The 16,218-nt window shown below is 38.5% G+C and overlaps 1 protein-coding gene across 2 annotated transcripts in view; it reads right to left on the bottom strand.

Annotated features, from left to right (window-relative positions):
* NR6A1 (nuclear receptor subfamily 6 group A member 1) overlaps positions 1-15,919 on the bottom strand; it is a 68,836-nt gene extending 52,917 nt beyond the window's left edge. Inside the window, exon 1 of one of the 2 annotated variants that reach the window (XM_047069323.1) lies at positions 15,776-15,919. In XM_047069323.1, coding sequence (XP_046925279.1) covers positions 15,776-15,791 — 16 coding nt within the window. In that variant the 5' untranslated portion in view covers positions 15,792-15,919. The remainder of the gene's footprint in view (positions 1-15,775) is intronic. The other variant, XM_047069331.1, reaches the window with a different exon arrangement.
* Between the last annotated feature and the right edge of the window lie 299 nt (positions 15,920-16,218).

Below are 16,218 nucleotides of genomic sequence, written 5' to 3' on the forward strand. Positions count from 1 at the left end.
TCTCTCTCTGCCCCTCCCCCGTTCATGCTCTGTCTCTGTCTCAAAAATAAATAAACGTTAAAAAAAAATTTTTTTTAAATAAAAAATAAAAAAAAGATAATGGATTACTATTATTGATCAATACTTAGTGTATACAATACAAACTCAGATCCCCTAAGCTTTTTTTCATGTTTGCTGCTAGGCAGCCTCATTCACAGCCTGTAATGATAAGCTTAGTTAGGCCTTGGCACCAAATACAAGATTTCGTTTATTGCTTTGTCTGAGTCGCCCTGATGTTCCTGACTGTTTAGATGGTATGAGCTTTCCCTCCTAGCTTTGGCTCATCAATAGAAGCCGATGACCCACATTCTATATCTGTACTTCCAGCTTTTATACAAAATTGGTAGGATGAAGCTAGGCTTATGACCTCAGGCTGGTCATTTCTCTACACATTAAAAAGTAATATAGTAAATACAGTAATTTTTATATCAAAATTTATATTTTTTAGCTCTGGTTTGATATTTATACTCGCCTCCCCCAGTTTTACTGAGATGTAACTGACATACGAGCACTGTATAAATTTAAAGTGCACAGCATAATGACCGCACTTACATATACTGTGAAATAATTACCACAAAACACCGTGATTAAGAGGATAAGCCATGAAGTCAAACTGTCTGAATTAAAATCTCAGCTTTTACATTTGTTAAATGTATGGTCATATTGCTTCAGTTCTCTCATCTATAAAATGAAGATAATGATAGTACTTATATCACTAGGTTTCTGTGAGGATTGAGTTAGAACAGAGTTAATACATACAAAGTTCCTGGCACATAGTAAATGCTCAATAGGGGCAACTGGCTGGCTTAGTTGGTAGAGCATGCAACTCTTGATCTCGGGGTTGTAAGTTCAAGCTCCACGTATAAAAATTACATTAAAAAATTAAATCTTTGTTTATTAAAAAAACAGTTTTTTAAATGTTCATTTATTTTTGAGAGAGAGAGAGAGAGTGTGTGTGAGAGGTGGAGGGGCAGAGAGAGAGGGAGACACAGAATCTGAAGCAGGCTCCAAGTTCTGAGCTGTTAGCACAAAGCCTGATGCAGGGCTCGAATCCACAAACTGTGAGATCATGACCTAAGCCAAAGTCAGATGCTTAACCGACTGAGCCACCCAGGTGCCCCCTCCCAAAATTAAATCTTTAAAATGAAAAAAAAAAAAAAAAGCTCAATAAATGTAAGCTAGTATTATTACTATTATCATATCATCACCATTTTGTCTCAGGATATTTATCAGTAAAATGAGGACAGTGATTCCTCCTGAAAAGTTCCTACAAGGACTATATAGGAATGTAAAACAAAGTGCCATATGTATATATTCTAAAGCTCAGGGTGCCTATGAAGAAGGATCGTAATTCACCTGAGTGATGTCTAACTCTGACATGCCTGAGGCCTACTGGGTTTGCCTATCAATCAGGTATTGATATAGTAGCTTCACATCTCTGGCTTTCTTCAGCAGCTTGATTGCTCCCCTTCATATCTATCTAAGTTTTGGAGATTACTGCTTGGGTTAGAGAACCAAAAATTTATTTATTGAGCTTTTGTAGTAAATTATCTTTGCAGTTATTTTGTTTTTATGTTTTATTTTTGCTGTAATTATAAAGTCAAAAGAAAACGCAACCCGCTTTGCATCCTAGCTAGTCACTATTTTAGCTGTGTGATCATCTCTCTGAGCTTGTTTCCTTATCTATAAAGATAAAAATATTCATCTTACAGAATTGCTGTGAAAATGAAGCGATTAAAATATGTAATAGGCCTGTAGAGTACTAGAAATGAAGATACGGATCAACAAATGTAGTTGCTTTTTATTATGCTATGGTTATTATTTCTCCACCCAGATGCCACAGCTCTTTTTAGAAATATCTTCCATGGGTGTCTGGCTGGCTCAGAGCATGCAACTCTATCTCAAGGTTGTAAATTCAAGCCCCATATTGGGAACAGAGATTACTTAAAAATAAAACCCTGGGTACAAAACAGATGAACAAAAGGGAAGGGAAGCAAAAATAATATAAAAACAGAGAGGGAGACAAAGCTTAAGAGACTCTTAAATACAGAGAACAAACTGAGGGTTGCTGGGAAGGTGTCAGGTGGGGGGATGGGCTAAATGGATGGGGGCAATAAGGAGGACACTTGTGATAAGTGCTGGGTGTTATACGTGAGTGATGAATCACTAAATTCTATTCCTGAAATCATTATTACACTATATATTAACTAACCTGGATTTAAATGAAATAAAATAAAAATAAAAAAATAAGTAAAACACGGGGCAGCTGGGTGGCTCAGTCAGTTGGGTGTCCAACTTCAGCTCAGGTCATGGTCCCACAGCTCATGAGTTCAAGCCCGGCGTCGGGCTCTGTGCTGACAGCTCAGAGCCTGGAGCCTTCTTCAGATTCTGTCTGTCTCTCTCTCTCTACCCTCCTCCACTCATGCTCTGTCTCTGTCTCAAAAATAAACAAACATTAAAAAAAATTTAAAAAAATAAGTAAAACAAGCTGTAGGTAAAATCAATTTTAAAATATTAAATAAATAAATAAATAAATAAATAAATAAATAAATAAAATTAGGAAAAATATATACATATATATATAAATAAAATTTTGGGGGCACCTGGGTGACTCAGTTGGCTGAGCATCTGACTTCATCTCAGGTCATGATCTCATGGTTCATGAGTTTGAGCCCTGCATCAGGCTCTCTGCTGTCAGCGCAGAGCCCACTTTGGATCCTATCCCTACCACTCCCCTCTGGCACCTCCCCCACTTGTGCATGCTTGCGCGTTCTCTCTCAAAAATAAATAAATGTGAAAAAAAAAAGATTTAAAAATGCGTTTTGGGGTCCCTAGGTGGCTCAGTTGGTTATGCGTCTGACACTTGGTTTCAGTTCAGGTCATGATGTCATGGTTTCCTGAATTTGAGCCCCATTGTGCTGACACCACAGAGCCTGCTTGGGATTGTCTCTCCCGGCAACACACACACCCACCTCACTCACCCTGTCTCTGTCTCTCCCAAAAATAAATAAACAAACTTGAAAAAAAAATGCATTTTAAAAATAAATAAATAAAATCTTGGGGCACCTGGGTGGCTCAGTCCGTTAAGTGTCTGACTTCAGCTCAGGTCATAGTATCACGGTAAGTTCAAGCCTCACATCCGACTCTCTGCTGTCAGTGTGGAGCCCCCTTCAGATCCCCTGTCCCCCTCTCTGCCCCTCCCCTGCTCACGTGCACTCTCTCAAAAATAAAGAGTGAAAAAAATTTAGCAATAAAATAAAATCTTTTAAAAATAAAGAAAGAGGGGCACCTGGGTGGCTCAGTCGGTTGAGTGTCCGACTTCGGCTCAGGTCATGATCTCACGGTCCGTGAGTTCGAGCCCCGCGTCGGGCTCTGTGCTGACAGCTCAGAGCCTGGAGCCTGCTTCTGATTCTGTGTCTCCCTTTCTCTGACCCTCCCCCGTTCATGCTCTGTCTCTCTCTGTCTCAAAGATAAATAAACGTTAAAAAAAATTAAAAAAAATAAATAAAAATAAAAATAAAGAAAGAAATATCTTCCATGCTTTTGAGTTTAATTTACAGGTCTCTGTTAGCAAGGTGAAAATACACATAGTGCAATTCTACCAAATGGTTAAGGCAGAGCTGCCAAAAATCTCTTTTAGGAAAGTGTGCATACACAAAATTGTCTTTGCATTCATTTCAAAGAGGCTCTCAGGGACTTCCATTATAGTGTAGCTTCCAACTGTTAAAATCTTGTGCTTCTACTGTCAAACACTGAATTAGAGACTGATCTGGCTACTGAAGGTTTCACCTATGAGGATATTACTGACTTTGAGAGTTGATGTGTTTACTGTTATGCATATTACCATTTGTGACTTCTCTGATTATGTGATCCTGGACTTTGCAGTCGTTAAATTTCAAAGCCAGAGGGGGCTTGAGAAACACTAGTTCCGCAACCTAGAGGAACTGAGGTCCAGAAAATTAATTAGTGCATGTTTACATAAGTAACCTCTACACTGTAGCTACCTCTGCATTTCATCTGGTTCAAAAAAAATTTTTTTAACATTTATTTATTTTTGAGACAGGACAGACAGAGCACGAGCAGGGGAGGGGCAGAGAGAAAGGGAGACACAGAATAGGAAGCAGGCTCCAGGCTCTGAACTATTAGTACAGAGACTGACGCAGGGCTCAAACTCTCAAGTTGTGAGATCATGACCTGAGCTGAAGTCGGATGCTTAGCCAACTGAGCTACCCAGGTGCCCCTCAACTAGTTTTTAAATGACCTATGTAGAGGCACCTGGGTGGCTTAGTCGGTTGAGCATCTGACTCTTGATTTCAGCTTAGGTCATGACCCCAGGGTCATGGGATCGAGCCCCATGTTGGGGCTCCATGCTCAGTGCAGAGCCTGCTTGAGATTCTCTCTCTCTCCCTCTGCCCCTCCCCTGCTCACATGTGCATTCACTCACTCTCTCTGAAAAAAAGAGGGGACGCATCTGGGTGGCTCATTTGGTTAAGCGTCTGACTTTGGCTCAGGTCATGATCTCACAGTTCATGAGTTCAAGCCCTGCGTCAGGCTCTGTGCTGACAGCTCAGAGCCTGGAGCTGCTTTAGATTCTGTGTCTCCCTCTCGCTCTACCCCTCCCCTGCTTGTGCTCTGTTTCTGTCTCTCTCTCAAAAATAAAAATAAACATTTAAAAACACATATTAAAAAAATAAAATAAAATAATTTTTAATTATAAATAAATAAATAACCTATGTATCTACAACGCTCAATGGCTATTATTCTAGATCACATGAATTTGCACACCAAGCTTTCTATTCTAGTAAACTAGTAACTCTTTGCAGAAATTGGGAATACTGTGGAATCATCTTTAGTGTTAAAGTGTTCAAGGCAACTTTCTGAAATTTAAATATCAGAAATGAATATTAGATGGGCCTCAGAATTGCTATATAGTTTCACAGTGAAATCCTTAAAATATATATGTAAACTCTATGTGGACCAGCACTTTATCTGTCCTGATCACTGCAAGGGCCTATCCACGTAGGCTTATAAACTGAAAGTACTCAGGAATGTTTGCTGAATGAATGAAAGAAATTGGACAAGTATCTGAATTCTTTCCTTTTTCTAACACTTTTCTACCTTGGCTTTCAGAATACCATTCTCCAAGTTTTCCTACTTTCTCCCAGACTACTAGTTTCTCAATCTCTTTTACAGAATATCTTTGGAACTCCTGGATGTTGACATATCTTCAGGGGTTGATCCCTGGACATCCTTTCCACCAATATCCTCTCTTTAAAGGACTCAATCTTCCATTTATATTGTGACAATTCCCCTAACGTGCATCTTTAACCAAAAACCTCCCTTGAGTTCCAGACATTGACATCTAAACTGCCTTATATTTAACACTCTATCTGGCTTTCTAACAGTCATCTCAAACTTACTGAACGTAATTCTAGATTCTATTCCTGTGTCCTATATCAACATGTTTCTTGGTAACATTCTCCATATTACTAACTGAAACCAATACCAATTAGTTGCTCAAGCCTAAAATCTAGGAGTCATTCCTTAATCCCTTTACTTTGTTTTATATTCCGTCATCCAAATCATCAACAAATCCTATCAATTCTCCCTCCAAAACAGATCTCAAATTTACTCTCCATCTCTAGTACTACTGGCCCTAGTTTAAGCTACCATCATTTCTCACTTGGATGACCATTTGGTCTACTATTGGCCTCCCTACAATCCATTTTCTAACCCATCCCCAGTGTGGTAGGGGGTGGGAAGGGTCTTTTAAAAATCTGCTCAACCCACTTCAGATGAGCACAAGCCCTACTTCAGGCGAGCCCTGCTTCTCTCTCTCCTTCTCTCTGCCCCTCATGGGATTCTCTATCTCTCTGTCCCCTCACTAACTTGTGCACTCTCTTGCTCTCTCAAAAATAAATAAATAAATAAATGAATTAATTAATTAAATGCTCAAAAAACCTTTTAAAATAAAAATAATATTTAAAAACAATCTGCTCAAAATGCTCTAATTACTTCCTTTTGCACTTCAAGTAAATTCCATTGCCCTATATGATCAAGCCCTATCCTAATTCTGACCTGATCTAATAATTCTACCCTTCCTCTACTCACTATGCCATATACTGGAAATAATCCTTTCTCATTGTCAAGAGAGCAATTTATATCTAGGGAGAGGATTACAGAGGGCTAAATCATAATATATCAATTCAACTGTTTAACATTCCTAAATCCCACAAGGCACTGCAGAATTGTGAGAAAAACCCACGTGTCATAAAGTACAGGTTGGCTATTAAAGAAAAAGGCTGAGCATTGTAAAAGATATGATGCAAAATCTATGGTTTTAAGAATTGCCTGGAAGGGGCTCAGTCAGTTAAGGGTCCAACTCTTGATTTTGGCTCAGGTCATGATCTCACAGTTGGGAGAGAGCCTTGTGTCCGGCTCCATGTTGGGCGTGGAGTCTGCTTAAGATTCTCTCTCTCCTTCTGCCCCTCCCCTGCTCACACACATGCTTGCACATATTCTCTCTCAAAAAACTAAAAGTAAAAATTGCCTCAAAATATTAGCGAATGGCTTCCATAACTACTAACTGTATGCCCTTTCCATCTTTAGTAAGTAAAGAACTCTCAAAATTCAATGATAAGGATTAAAAAAAAACAAAAGTAAAAGGCTTGGACACTACATCAAAGAGGACATGTGATTGGTAAATAAGTATATGAAAAAATGTTCAACATCATTAGCCATTAGATAAATGAGATACCACTACATATTAGAATGGCTAAGTTTTTAAAATAATACCGAAAAAAAAAATTAGGGAGGGAGCCAAACCATAAGAGACTCTTAAAAACTGAGAATAAACTGAGGGTTGATGGGGGGTGGGAGGGAGGGGAAAGTGGGTGATGGACATTGAGGAGGGCACCTGTTGGGATGAGCACTGGGTGTTGTATGGAAACCAATTTGACAATAAATTTCATATAAATAAATAAATAAATAAATAAATAAATAAATAAATAAATAAAATAATACCAAGTCATGATAAAAATCTAGAGCAACCAGAACTCTGGCACCTTTCAAATGAGAATGTAAAATGATACAACCACTATGGAAAACAGGCAGGTTCTTATAAAGTTAATTTTTTTTAAATGTCTTTATATTTGAGAGAGAGAGAGAGAGAGAAAGAGAAAGAGAGAGAGAGACAGAGAGAGAGAGAGAGAGAGAGAGAGAGAGAGATGGAGACAGAATCTGAAGCAGGCTCCAGGCTCGAGCTCGACACGAGGCTCAAACTCATAGACCTCGAGATCATGACCTGAGCCGAAGTTGGACGCTTTAACTGACTGAGCCACTCAGGAGCCCTGGTTCTTATGAAGTTAAATATATACTTAACCATATGACCCCCTCAAGTCTACTCTTAGTAATTTATCACAGAAAAATTATAACTTAGATTCACACTTAAAACTTGTACATGAATATTTATAGTACCTGTATTCATAATCACCCCAAAGTAGATACCCAAATGTCCTTTAAAAGGTGAATGGATCAACAACCGTACAATGGAATACTATTCAGTAAAAAAAGAATCAACTATTGATAGAGGTTAACAACTTGGATGAATCTCAAAGGCATTATACTGGTGAAAGAAGCCAGCTTTAAAAGGTTACATATTATACACTTCCACTGTCAGGAAGATAAAAAATTAGAGTAACCGAGAACAGACCAGACCAGACCGTGGTTGCTAGGAGGTCAGGAGTAAGGTGAGGGTATGACCACATAGGGATAGTAGCATGAGGGAGTTTAGGGGGTTAAACTGCTCTGTATCTTGATTGTAGTGGTAGTTTATACAAATCTATATTCAGAGACTGTACACCAACTCAAGACTCCTCAATTTTACTGCATGTTAATTTTAAAATAAAATTTAAAATTTAAAACGTAAACAACTAATACTAAATACTACCAAAACCGCTGTAATATTTTAGTCACTAATCATCAACTATTTCACCTAGATAGAAGTAAAACTACACGGACTACACCTCAGTAAAAACATATACAGCTTTCCCTAGACAACTAAAAGAAACTCTTAGTCTTAACTAGTCAAAGAGTCTGGGTAAGATATTATTAGGACTCTATTTCTCCATTCATTAAAAAAATACAACAGACTCCATTTCTGTTTGGAACATTCCCACAGAGCACAGATGACCCTAGGCAGAGGGTATAACTGCTTAAAAGCATTTAACCAAACCCTTTCCCTCTAGAAGACCTGACAATTTGTAACAGGGTTAAGTAAGGCTATAGCATGCTCTCCCTAAATCCCAGCAGCAGTGGTATCCAGGCTTCTAGCTTTGAGGCAGATCTGTGCTCCTTTCTAACAAAGTACTACATTAATCTCTTCAACATATCTGCAAAGGGAGGATTAAGAAGAATGTAAACAGGGCTCTCTTAGGCTCAACAGGGGTAGAGGAATCCATTCACAGACTAAAGCTCTCTCTAGGGCATCCCTTGCATCTAGAACCAACCAATTTTCCTGACCTATATGGGCCTTACTTATAACTCATCCCATACCCAGTCAGGTTGTTTTATATTGCTAGGCCTTTGCTCATGCTCCTCTTTCGGCCTGGGAGACCCTCCCTCCCTTTACTGGCCTGGCAAACGTCAACCAATCCCTCATGATGCCTTCCTGGTTGAAGTCTAACCTGATAGCCCAAACAGAAATGAGCACTCCTACCTCTGCAATAACCTCTGTACCCTCCAGGATTGCTATCATTGTTCCTCCAACACTTGTTGCACTTACCTATTTGTCTCTACTAGGCTATATGGTCCACAGAGCAGACAGAGATTCTTACTTTTTCTGCATCCCTAATGTATACCAAGCACAGAGCAAACACTAGTGAATGTCAGTTGAATGAATGAACAGTATAGCTTCCCTACTTGCAAATCAAAGTGCACAGTTTATAAGAACTCTAGATGACAAACTAGTGGCCCAGTTCAGACACCTTGTGCTAATGCTTAAAAGCTCAGTACTTAGCTCCCTAGGTCCCTGCCCAATTCTAAGGTCTTGGTTAAAGAGAGACCAATTAGCATGCTTTAAGTGAAACCATATGTTCTAGGAGAATGGAAAATGTAGTTGCCACATTTTCTTTTGCTTTACCAAAAGGAAATCTTCTGACCAGATTTAGCTTAATGGGCCCAGAACAGAGACATGTGCATTATTGGAGATTCTCATACTATTTGCCAAAAAGTGCTTTTATAACTACTTCCATGTGTAAAACAATGTTCAGAATAAGTGGTAGAATCTCTCTATATTTATCACTAAGACCAAAAATCATGAAACTTAAACAATGCATAAGCACTCCTTCTCACACCACACACACACAATTTTACTAATGTAGCCATCAGAACCAAACAGTTCCGCTCCCTGAGGCACTGAATCAATATTTTCATAAAACTAGCACTCCTTCCCCCCTACTCCTCAAGACTCCCTAGACATTCATCATTCTCTTACTTTGGGGTAAGACTAATGGTTGGTAGAAATAAAGAACAAAGAAACGGAATTATTTTTCAGCATATGACATATGGTGAACTTTCTATATTAAACCTATTCTATGGTGGGTAGTTTTTCTCTATTATCAGACTGGCAACCTCATGGCAAGTATTTTAGTGTACATGATTCCAAAAGGCAGGTAGGCATGAAACCAAAGATACTGGTATCTGCCTATTCAAAAGGAACCTAGAATCCTAAGCAATTAGCAAGTATCTCATGGCAAAGTTAAAAAACAAAACCCATCAATGCATACGAGAGTGTGTGCATATACATACAGCCAAGACTTCCATGACTAACACCTAGTGGGTGCCAAACTTTTCACTTAACATACTCTTTCCACACTGACTCAAGTGCATGCATTTTGGGATTAAATGGCCACGGGGATGATATTTTTTTTTAATGTCCAAAACACGCATTTGCTGTATAGAGTGATTAATGAACTGTAATTGATATTTAATGTTACCCATAACTTATCCACTCCTTTGAAAAGCAAAGCTAGGTTGCTGTAGCCATTACTTTGAAAGAACATGCTGAAACCTCACAAAAGGAAAACATTTTTGCTAACAGTGAATAGGATGCAAACAGAGTAACAGTGTTTAGAGTATTTCCACACTTTTGCCAATTGCAATCCAGGACTCTAATTTTACTATGTTAAGAAAAATATTTGAATATTCTATTTTGGAACCATACATTTGGAAGAGCAAAGACGTTTCCAGAAATATGTAGCTAGCTTATTAAAAAAAAAAAAAAAAAAAAAAAAAAAAAGCTAAAGAAATCCAGGGCCCCAAAACGAAAACAAATCCTTCTGCCAGTTTTGAATAATGTTTTTGCAGCCAATGTTCCTCCTCTCCCCGTAATTGTTAGTATCTGTTAAGAAACATTAACATTATTCCAAAAAGGGAGCTACAGTTCTAATTCACCTGTATTTCCAAGGTTTAGAATACAGTAAATGCTCAATGAATGTTGGCTATGTAAGTTATAATTTTATACACAGAGATCAGAATAATGAGCCACTAATACAAGCTCTCAACCCCTAGAAGGCAGGGAGACTGAAGATTCCAAAGTTAAATAGTGCAGTGATTAGCATGCTAACAGTATTCTCAACTTTACCAGCTCATGGTAAAGCTTCTAAGAAGGAGCTATTAAGTATGGCCATAGCCACTGTCTTGGCATCTATTTATCTACCAAACACATGGAAGGAGATGACTAACTTGACTATCCTTTCTTTCCTGACCATTACTTAATCTGCTCACTTAGAGTCCATCCTCTCTTCTTTTTCTTCCACTCAACCAACTGTAAAAGACTCAGGGGGAAAAAAACCTGCAACTTTTGCAGAGACCCTCTCATTACTAATTATTTTTATTAGCTCAGGGATAGATTATTAGCATAGCAACTGGTTGTAAAGGAGAAGGCTCAGCAGCTTGTCTCACTAGTTGTACGGCATTTTCAAGGCTAAATTTCCAAAGGGCCCCTCCCTAAACGTTGCTCATTGAATGGAGGCATGGGGGAGGTGAGGGGCAGGCTTTCCTACTTGGAATATTAAATAGTACCAGCTACAGGCTCACCAAGAATCCTCTCCTTCCTGATCTCCCTAAACTTGCCATTCTTTCAAAACTCATTCCAATTTCAAGGCATGTTAAGCATGTGCTGGGCGCTGTGACAGAGGTTCTCTTATTTAATTCCTATAGCAACCCTGTGAGATTGGTTATTACTATCCCCTGTTGCACCTACGAGGAAATTGAGGCTCACAGAGGTCAAGTGACTTGGCCAAGTGACAGAATCAGGCTGCTGACATTCTCTTTACCCAACACTGGGAAGGCTACATAGCAAAGCAACAGATGCAACCAAGTTTTTATGAGCCATTTGGGCAACAGGGAATGAGTTCTTACCACACAGACCAAGGGATCTGCTCAGAGGCCATGGAAGCTGCAGCAGGTTTTATTTTTGTTTTTGTTTTTGTTTTGTTTTAACACCTAAAAATCCTATAGGAATTCTTCCAGGCCCCAATGACAATTCACAGAGGCCCACCAGTCAGTTGACTCCTGACCTTCCATGCTTCTCATCCTAATTAATGCAAGGTCCTTGGATGACAGTGTGAGCATCAAGACCTTGTTAGAGTTAGCAATGACCTTTACATCTATCAGGCTTTTCAAAATATGTAAAACAGCTGTGCATCAGGAACGCCCCCAAATTCTCAACCTTGAAATAGGAGTAGATGCATTTTTCCTAATTATGGTGTTTTTACCAAGTCTTTGGGAAAGGGCTTTTCACGTGGCTAAAAAATATTTGAGGAGTGGCTTGTTTTTCAATTGCTCAAAAAACCACTGAGGCATGCAGAGAGAAGATCCTTAAAAACGAATGGATTTCATTGGTTTAAAAGGAAATCCCAGTAGCAGGGGAGACAGGGAAAACAAAATGATCTGAAAAAGTCTGGAGGGGAAGAGAGAATATTTGGTTTCCATACTTATGCCTCTAATATCCTTTTGTTCTCCCACCTCATTGTATTAAGGATGCTAAATCAAACATGATTGCAGTGATGTTTGTGTGTGAAAATGACAAAGGCAATGGGATAAAATCCCAACCTCATCTTGAACCCTGAAGACTTTTATGGCTTTTCCTTCCCTAGGCCCTCCCCCTTAAAGCACATTAAAGACCACATTGTTCAAAGGGTCATGGTAGGTTTCATACCCCATTTTAATACAATGTAAACGGTAACTGAACTTCTAAGTTTTGTTAGTAATATTTGTGTATCTCAGGAAAATGTCCATTAAAAGAATTGATCCCTTGGTTTAAATTAAATATTAATGCAGAATTATAATGTATCAGAGAGGCAAAAACAATGATATCAAGGAGAGTCTGTGATGATTAACCTAGATTTTCTTTTAATACATCATTTTTCCCAGAATAAGGGTGGAGGTGAGGGATGGGTTAAAAATATCCAGATGATCTTGTTAAGTGTCTATGTATTTTCTCAAGTCTCAAAACTGTCCAGGTGAATATGTCAGGTCTCAACTCAAGAAGCATAAAATTACACTTGGGGCTCATTTCAAGTGCAGGTCTTTCTCCCCACCCTATTCCATAGTGTATCTGCAAGTCACATTATGGACCCTAAGTTGGTTTATGCATTTATTCCTGAAAGATTTCAAATGGGGAGAAGGATATTAGAGTCTCTTTATGATTCCATTTTCCACAGCTGTTACCATCAGTTGTCACCAATACTTTGGGGGTTTAGTGGAAGAGAGGCGGCAATGACTCCATTACTCTTTCCAACAGCCATAAAGAATTTGCATCATAAAAGCACCTACTGAACCACTGCCTTAGTCCTCTGAAAAAAGGATACAGTAAAACAGGAATGTTATAGGTGGGCTTAGGAAAGAAGAATTCAAAAGATGAAAATCTGGACGGGAGTAAAATTACAACATACTTGGTTGTGCTTTTAAAATCATAATTTCATTGGTGGAACTGCTCACTTTTCCAAGCTCAGGCATCTCTGTTCAATCAATACCCATATGATATTTGTAAAAGGTGGCATGATATCATGACTTCAATGCATTTTAAAATAAGACCTATGATTTTTGAAGATTTCTTGGCTATGAGTCTGGTTTAAATGATCTCAAAATAACACACTAAGAGCATCTGTTTAGTTCAGATGAAGTTTCAAGAGCCAATACCAGCTGCCAGGGGAGGGATTTCACACATGTGTTACTCAAATCCTAACCAAATTTTGTTTTTTTTCATTCCCTTAATGGTGCCTCCAACGCCAGTATGGTAAAGCAAACATTAGAATAAAAAAGAAAGAAGGAAGAAGGGGGGGGCAGAAAAAGAAAGAGAAAGAAAAAAGATTACTCAATGCACTGATGCATGTGACTAAGACCAAAATGATCACCCTCTCCAATTCAATACAGTATTAGCATGAGGACAAAAGCCGTTTAAAAATCAATTTGGAGTTATTTCTAGTGGGGACTGCCTGATCCTAGCAAGTTGAGGAATGAGACTATTCCCAACATTAAAAGGGCACTCTTTAAAGTATTTTCTCCTTTAAGAGCAATCTGATTTTCACAAGGAATTCATTTGGTGGCATTGTTTTGGTTTTAGGTGTCTGTCCTGCCAGGCAGGGGCCATGCACAAGGGCTGCATCTATCTTGAAGTGTGCACAATGGCCTCTCTTGCGGCTCACTCTCTGTTATTGATCCTTACAGATGCTCCAAGGCCCTTCCCCCACCTTTCTCCAAATCCCAACCCCCCATTCTGAAAGATAGCTTAAGAAATAAGACTTCCTGCCTAGCGACTGGCAGGGCTGAAAGACCAGATTGTATGACTCCACAGATCAGGCCTGCCACAGTGAAAGCTTGAATAGAGTTAACCCTCTGTGAACTAAAACAAAACATTTGTATGCCCAGCTGTGACAAAGGTTAATTTAAATGGACAAGGGCCCAATATCTAAAACCAGGCAACACTTTTTTACAGTAGCATTTTCACTGCACTCTTTTGTAAGTAGTCTGATTTTGCTTTTTAAGCTTCCAAAGATCTCCTTCAGCTGGGATAATTCATTTTGCTTTGCTAGAATTTTATATGGAAGACTCAGGTGGAAATTTTAAAATTCACTTCCTTGTTTTATAGAAGTCCTTGTTTTAGTACCATAAATTATTTTCTGTCATTGAACAGCCAAGAAAATCAAAGTTTCAATACTTAATTAAATTAGAACTGAGTGAGAACTTTCTCTTCAAATCTTTTTTCTCTTTCAGAACTTGTGGACTATATGACACTAAGAGATTCAAGCTGGCTGGAAAAATATCCAAATCCTCCAGAGCTATCCTTTGCAAACTTACGTAACCACAGCTCTGGTATCTCTGCCTATAAACTCCTATTCCAATGGATCCACAGCAAATCTTACTTCTTAAATGACTCCTTTCTGGAAAAGCTAGTATACCCAGGTTAAAGGAATTTCTGTGAATATTGGGGGAAGAAGAGGAAGCTGTTCAAAATGAAAAATAATAGGTCTTGCATATACCTGATAATTTCAACAAATTTTGTTGTTTCTGCTAATATACATTAAAAACCAATAAAGGTAATAATTCTGGCATATATGGTGCTGGGAAAGAACGCAGAGGGAGTATTACTATAAAGAATAATGTTGTTTGGGAGGAAGTCGGTCCCACTTCCCCAGTTTGTCCATCTTCAGAGTGAGAATGAAACTGCAAAGCTGCCCGTGGCAGATGTTAGCCATGCTGCAAGGGGCTAGGAAGCTTTCCTAGGACTATCTATTTCATTAGTTAATATCCCAGAAATTTACCAACTACCTCAAATCTGAAACTCTTCTGGCTATAGCTCAACAGAGCTTGCCTACAAGAAATCAAACTTTTGGCAAACTCTTAGACTCTATAAACACAGCAAACAAACAGAGCAAATCTTTAATACCAAGAGTCATCTTCTAGCTTTTTCTTTAGCTGTGTATGAATTTTCTGGCCCAAATAATAAAGTTTTGGGGCACTGGGGTTTTTCACACAAGTAGGAGCCAATCTCTGAATACACAAATTGCAATACTTACTAGTTGCTATAATGAAACAGAGAGAGAGAGAGAGAGAGAGAGAGAGAAAGAGAAAGAGAAAGAATAATGAATTTACCCATTTTAAAAACACCCTACTTAAAAAGAAATTAGCAGTGGCTTAGTCTTATACCCCAAACCGTAAAGTATCTAAGTTCCCCCAAAGGAAATGAGGCTACCTTATCAACGGTCTCATGACCCCAATACTATCTATAATTAACAGTACTAAATAAGGCTTTCACAGATGGTGAACTGGATTAAGGAATTTAAAATATAAACAAATTCTGTCAAGAGGTAAGCAGAACAATTTTTTAAAATGTAAACTTTATGTAAGGATTGTGATGAAAAGTGAAGTTTACAATTTTTTTCAAGTCACTGTAAAATTTAAATCCAGTTTTTTTCTTTTTTTTCCCCCGCTCTCTTAAAATCATCAACCACAACAATTAATTTACTATATTTCTCCCTCGCTCTTCTACATTCCAAAACATTTATACCCAATTGCAATGTATATGAAAACTTATTGGCTGAATTTTGCCAAGACACAAAAAAGGACTGGACTGCCTCCCCACCTCCCTCAAGGGTACTATTTGTTCTAAACCTTCAAAGAAAATTTCTAAACCTCAGATTTGGGCCCAAACTTAAACAGTCAATTCCCTTACCTTCCCATGTCTCCATTTCATGCTTCTCGGAGTCTGTTGAGAAGTTCTATCGCAGCCATGAAGAAACAGAGATTACGGGACAAGTCCAGCTTGATGACCACCCTTCCGACACTTGGCCAATTTCTCTCTCTTAGCTGGGACTACGACAGTCATCCTCACAGGTCAGTTTACAAGCCAGTCATGTGATTAGAAAGTTCAGGCGCTAAGGTCACAACGTGTATGGAGTTCGTTTATTACCAAAGGTTATCTAAGTGGAACTGATAGACTTATTTTCTTTCGTTAACAACACTGCCTAGCACGTCTCTCTGAAAAGTATTGTGGAACATTTAATAGGAAATACTCCTCTGGACTTCTTTAAACTGTGATCTTAAAATTAAAAGGCAGCCTTTTAGAAGACTTAGCTTTCATTTAATTTAAAAGGGTTCTAATACCTGGCATTTTTT

The sequence above is a fragment of the Lynx rufus genome, unplaced genomic scaffold (assembly GCF_022079265.1).
Source record: "Lynx rufus isolate CCGP_SWC_20201006 ecotype Redwood Valley unplaced genomic scaffold, mLynRuf1.p SCAF_10, whole genome shotgun sequence".
Classification (NCBI taxonomy): domain Eukaryota; kingdom Metazoa; phylum Chordata; class Mammalia; order Carnivora; family Felidae; genus Lynx; species Lynx rufus.